At 55.3% G+C, this 6,000-nt stretch overlaps 1 protein-coding gene across 3 annotated transcripts in view; it reads right to left on the bottom strand.

Annotated features, from left to right (window-relative positions):
* Positions 1-2,271: 2,271 nt before the first annotated feature.
* ANGPT4 (angiopoietin 4) overlaps positions 2,272-6,000 on the bottom strand; it is a 40,128-nt gene continuing 36,399 nt past the window's right edge. For all 3 annotated transcript variants that reach the window (XM_005304910.4, XM_065566276.1, XM_065566277.1), the window contains 2 exons: positions 5,126-5,256; positions 2,272-2,760 (listed from right to left, as the gene is read on the bottom strand). In XM_005304910.4, coding sequence (XP_005304967.2) covers positions 2,600-2,760; positions 5,126-5,256 — 292 coding nt within the window. In that variant the 3' untranslated portion in view covers positions 2,272-2,599. The remainder of the gene's footprint in view (positions 2,761-5,125; positions 5,257-6,000) is intronic.

The raw sequence follows: 6,000 nt of genomic DNA, 5'->3' as shown, positions 1-6,000 counted from the left end.
AGCGCTGCAGCAGTGCTGGGGGAGCGGAGCTACTGCAAGCAGATGCAGAGACCGACCCTGGGCCACGCTGCTGCTAACCAGTCCAGGAGTGTGGGGGTCATGGGGGAGGGAGCGGGACGTGGCTGGAGGGGGATTTTGTGATGGTTTGGGGCGGCGGAGGGGAGGGGAGGGGATGGGCCCTCCCGCACTCTGCAGCCGGCCGAGGGGAAGGAGTGCCGGGGGGGCTGTCCGTCCTGGCGGTGTCGAGCCCTGGGTGGCTGTCTCAGCCTGACAGAAACTCACACAGTGGGGCTTCCGAATGCCCCATTTGTTAATAGAAAAAGACAGCGTTTCCATTCGAACCAGGGGGGGAAGATGCTTGTTAATGCCCCCTCCCCTTGGGCGAGCCAATAACCGCGCACAAGACAAGCCAGGCCTAGGGCAGCTTGTCACGCCAGCGGTGACCCCCTCCCCGGCCCAGCGCCCTCTGTTCCTCAGCATGGGAGGAGGGGAGCGAAGGGGTGGGCAGCGTCCCTGTGAGGCCAGGCTGCTGGTGTGAAATAATGCTGCAGCAAGACTTGGTTCTAAACAACGCGACGGGCCCCATGGTCAAATCCCCCAAAGGCACCGTCAGTCATGGACGCCGAGAGTGAAACTGCTGGAGAACTGTGGGTCCAGAGCTCTGCCAGCTAGTGCAGGGAATGGGCGAGATGCCTTGATAGGACTTGGCTGTCTCTGATTTGGGGATCCTGTTGCATTTCGGTCTGTTTTCCTTACGCTGGGTGAGCCGCTCTGTCCTGTCCTATTCCAGCCCTCCCGGGGAGCATGCTCCAGGTTTGACCTCTAACGTCCTTTCCCAGCATGAAACACTGAAACAAAAGAAAGCCCCTAGGAAAAGCTCACCTGTTTTACCCACCGGAGCTAGTCAGAAAACGGCAATTGTTTTCCACAAAAACTTCTGAAGGAAACAAAATGAGTTTTTTGCTTTGTTTAAAAATGTATCGTGGAATTTTTTGTTATTTTTCATCAAAACAATGTGGTGGTGTTCTGGGTTTCTTTAGAGAAAGGGGGCAGCGATTAAAAGGAAAACGGAAAATGTTTTGTTTCAGTTTGGAACAGAACTCCGAATCTTCCCGCCAGCCCCACCTGCTCCCTCTTTCCTCAGTCACTTGCTCCACCCCTCCGTTCTCCCCATCACTCAGGCCCATAGCCGGGGTGTCATTGGTGTTGACTCTGGGCTCTCTCTAGATCCTCACAGACAGGTTTGCTGATTCTTTCCGCAGAGCATCTCTAGGATACGGCCTTTCCTAGCCATCCACACAACTGAAACCCTCGTCCAGGCTCTCAGCATCTCACCTGCCACTCACTGCAACGTCCTCCTCTCTGATACGGACAGATCCCAGCTTGTCCCGCTCATACCAGTTCTGAACACTTGGGCAAGGATCGCTTTCCTAGCCCTTCATTTCGCCCATGCCGTCCCTCTCCGTGAATCCCTCCGCTGGCTCCCCCTTCTCTAGCACATCAGACGCAAACTACTTGGCTTCACTTTCCAGGCCTTTCTCAGTCCAGCCCTACCCACCTGGCCTGTCTCACACACCACTGAGATGGCAGCTCCACCTCCGAATGGCCCACGCCGCCACCCTCCAGCGGTACGTCTTCAAACAACCCCCCGGGTGCTTTCTCCGGTGCTGCCCCCAGCTGAGGAGCAGCTCTCGTAACCACCACCAAAGCTACCTCATCGTCCGCCTCTTCTGCCATGGTGCCTCAGGCTTGGAAGGGACCTCAGGAGGTCATCTAGTCCAACCCCCTGCTCAAAGCAGGACCAATCCCAACTAAATCATCCCAGCCAGGGCTTTGTCAAGCCTGACCTTAAAAACCTCTAAGGAAGGAGATTCCACCACCTCCCTAGGGAACCCATTCCAGTGCTTCACCACCCTCCTAGTGACATAGTGTTTCCTAGTATCCAGATGCTGACGGGGCTATCTCACCAGCCGGCTTTCTCCTCATCAGCCAGCTTCTGCAGACAAGCACCTGCCTTAAGGAGCCGGGTGGCCATGTGGCAGTTCAGAAGCAGGGGAAAACAAGGAAGGAAAAGGGTGGAGTGTTTCCTAGAAACATGCTAAAACCAATGAAAACCAGACCTCACTGCAATAACTCTGCATGCTCCGCACTATTCCCAGCTGCCGCTCGGAAGGTCCCACTGGCCCTGGGTGCAGCAGGCTCCCTTTGTGGTCTAGAGACGATTTCCCTGAAGATGATACAACATAGAAAAGAATCACACTGGTCCGGAACAAAAGCCCAATACTTGTAATTCACACCAATGGGACAGTTTAGTTTTTAGATTTTGTTTTTCTGATTGTTCTTTCTTCTCCTCCTCCTTGGAGGCCCAAGAGTCCAGGCCCAGAGTCATCTCTCCGCTTAGCTCCAGGTCTTCCTCCTTTCCCCTGCTCTGGAGCCCCAGGCATTGGGTTACAAGAGCCTGCTCCTGCTAGGATGTGTCCCTGTTCCTTTGCCATCTGTGGCTGGTCTAATGGTCCTACCAGTTCCATGATGGACTGTTGCCTGCCAGTTCGGAGGCCTGGAGCCTGGCTTGCCCTCTGCCCCACCACGCTCTGGGGCGCTAGAAGTCTGAAGGTCTTATCATCATGCGTGTGCCTTTTAGAGAGTAGCTGGGCCCCTGGAAATAGTGCCACCTGATCCCGTTGAGCTTCCGGACATTGTGCTTGGCGGGATAATAGATGCCGTTCAGGTTCGACAGACCACAGGCATCAAACCACCAACCTGAGTGGGGGACATAGAAGAGAAAGGTTAGAGAACTCGCCAGACCGAGTCTGGACTTCGGACAGAGCGTGAAACTTCTGGGCTCTGAGTTCAGATTGGTTCTAGCCAAAGGCTTGTTCCTGGGAGCGTGCCTGGTCGTCATTTCCCCGGTAGGCCTAGCCGCGAGGCATGAACAGTGTAAAACAAAATGCACAGGCTTCCGCCTGGTTAGAAATACACAGCCCTGGGGACTTTTCAAATTCAATTTGTCAAAAAGAACTGGGTGATTTTAGGAAAAAAATGTTTCTTGATATTGGACAGAGAGTTTTTCAAAAATCAAACCATAAGAAAGTGGAAAAAAAGAAACCCAGCCCTGAGTTCTCCTGCCTGCAGCCAAGCCAGCTTTGCCATTCCTCAGGCCAGGTGATCGGCAACTCGACCCTGCTCACACTGGTGTCAGTGGGGAACGGGGAAGCGCTGTGTGAATTACAGCTGTGCTGAGAGGCCGTGGCTAAGATCACAACACCCTGGACGTAGGTGCTGTACACACACGGACAGCAGCAATGCAAATGCGAGAACCCCAGGTATCAGGAACTACTGTGCAAAAAGAAAGTCTTGGGCACTGGAAGGACAGGGTTGTCCCTGACAGTATCCTATCACTGGCAGAGTGTGGTAACCTCGCCCTGTGGATGCCAACCCCTGGGGTATCCCGGACCATGTTCCAGCCGTTAAAGGGTGTAGTAATCAGCACATTTTTCCTGGCCCGGGAAGGTTATGCCTCATGGTTGTGATTATGCGTGTTCTTGCGTCATAAGGGCAATGGCCTTCAGAGAACCGCCTGGCATCGGACAGTACGATCCTGGTGGGATTATTCTGGCTTTGAGATTGTCCAGACATGGGCTCTTCTTGTGCTGTCGCTGTGCCAGGGCAAGTCTGGTTGGAGCGGGAGGTCCGGGTTCTGGCCCATCTCCATCGTCCTCAGAGAATTCAGTGCCCGCACGAGAGAGCAGCAGGAGACAAAGGGCCAGATCCGCCGCTGCTGTAAGTCTAATGCAGCCAGTGGGGTTCTGCTGATCTACGCCAGCTCAGGATCTGGCCCATGGGGATTTTCCGTGCCCCTGCGTCCCGCCTGGGGAGGATCCCAGGCTCTGCCATTGGACGGGTACGTACGTATCCATCCAAACGAATTCCTGGGGCTCATGTCAAGGGCCCCGGCTCTGCTCATGTCTTTAGTAACAGCCCCAGACAAACTAACCCGGATCAAGGCAATCAGACCCCTGGCTGAAACAATCGGAGCTCATTCCCTGATCCAGGATCCCCGCCCCGTCCCAGCACCGACGGCTGCCTTGAGCCCGGCACTCATTTGCTTGAAGAGTTGCCAGTTGGCCAGAAGTATCGGGCCTCTCTCTCTCTCTCTCTCTCTCCCGATTCCTAGTCCCAGAGTCGCCCTGGCATGTGTCTGATACACAGATCTGCTGGCCCAAGGCCACAGGGATTTGCCGCTGCAATGTGGGGGAGATCTGGTTGTACGGAGGGGGGGACCAGGTGGGACAGAAGGATGCAGATGAAGTTCCCAGCCCTTCTCAGACAGAGCCCTGGTGATCTGCAGCAAATGAACTTTCTTCAGGCTGTTTGGCTATTCCTCTCCCCGTGTCGTGTCATGCCCTCCTTGCTCGCCACCCTTCTGTCCCGGTCTCTCCCCATTCTGATCTTTCCCCCCTTATTTCTCTCCCCTCTGCTTCCTCGCCATTTCTGCTCCTGAAAGCAATCTTGGGACAGGGCTGCCCTGGCCCCTGGGGGAGATGGCAGCATTTTGGAGGATAGTTGGGTGACAGGGAGTTTGTGGGTGTCTCTCTCCAAATGCGGGTGACTTGGCAGCCCTGCATAAAGCCAGGTGGGGAATGCTAACAACTACAGCCTTCGACTGCCTGCAGAAAGCACAAGCCCAAAGCTAAGGCTCCACTGCTGGGAGGGGAGAGAGACAGACACTAGTCACGTCTCTTAAGGCACCTCTGGAGGGTTCTCAGATACTACGGGGATGGCCCAGCGTAAGAACCTGACTAGAACAGAGCGTGACAACAATTCGACCCTTGGCTGCAGCAGGCGATCAGACTCTTGGGCTCTGTGCATGTCTAGGAAAATTGGGTGAAGAGTGACGAGGGAGAGCTCTCGCTCCGACGTCCGTCTGTCTGTCTACATCCCTCCCTCCCTCATCACTACGCTGTATTTCTGAGACACTGAACGAAGATATTCAATAAGAATGGAGCATTCCCAAGAACCCAGCCTCAGTTGCTCCACACACTCTGCCCCCACCAGTCCTCCACAGCACACAGGGCACGTGGGGAAGGCTGGTCCCAGCCCCCCCCTGCACCCAGGGCCCGCTCACCTCCCGACAGCATCTGGGCGCACTTGCAGAGACAGTTGTCGTTATCCGAGTCGCGGGTGCTGAAGTTGGTTCCCTGGAGGACCAGGCCGCTCTGCTGCCCAGCGGTGCCGCTGTAGCCCTTCAGGGAGATCCTGGAGGACCAAAGCAGAGAGAGGGCGAGACAGGAGGCAGAACGAGGAGAGGAGGCGGAAGAGGAGAAAACGAGGCAGAGGACGAGAATTACTTTTCAAACTCCTGTCAACGTTTCCTGGGATTTATTTAAGAAAACTGTCCCCTGTGTCCTTGCAAATAAAAACAAGCAGAGGCAGATACAGCAGCAATCCCACCCCAGAGTTTATCAGCAGTGCGGAGCGGTCCAAATGTTCGAAACCCCCACAGGCTCCAGCCGGCTGCCAGATCGGGAGGTGCTGTCAGAGCTCACAAGCTAAGCGGGGGCGGGCTGGCTGGAACTTACGGCAAGGACTTGGTACCCAGCCCTCGCCTTAGCGGGCATTGTGCCTCTGGAGGGGCTGGCACAGAGAGGGCCTCCCCACTTATGGTCCTTCTGTCCTATACAGAGTCCCATGAGTTCTTCAGGGCTCAGTCCCACAAGGTATCACGTGCTCTGGCCCCAGGCCAGCCAAACACTGAAGCACAGGAGAGGCTCCAGTGGGACCAGGCGCTTTTTAAAGTGAAGCGTGTATTTTAGTGTCTTGCTGGGGCAAGGCCAGAGAGCCGAGCGCCTGGCAGGACTGAGGCCTGAAGATACTGTGATACTTTTAATGGTGCTTTTAATACTGGTCTCCTGGCTGAGGTTCAGCCTAGATTGTTGTGCTCTGCCTTGTGACTCCCTGCTCCGGCAGCTTCAGCTGGCTAGTTTGTACCTGTGATGCTAA

This window comes from Chrysemys picta, chromosome 13, assembly GCF_011386835.1.
Source record: "Chrysemys picta bellii isolate R12L10 chromosome 13, ASM1138683v2, whole genome shotgun sequence".
In the NCBI taxonomy this organism is placed as follows: Eukaryota; Metazoa; Chordata; order Testudines; family Emydidae; genus Chrysemys; species Chrysemys picta.
Note: the sequence above shows the minus strand (reverse complement) of the source record. Positions and strands in the feature narration are given on the sequence as shown.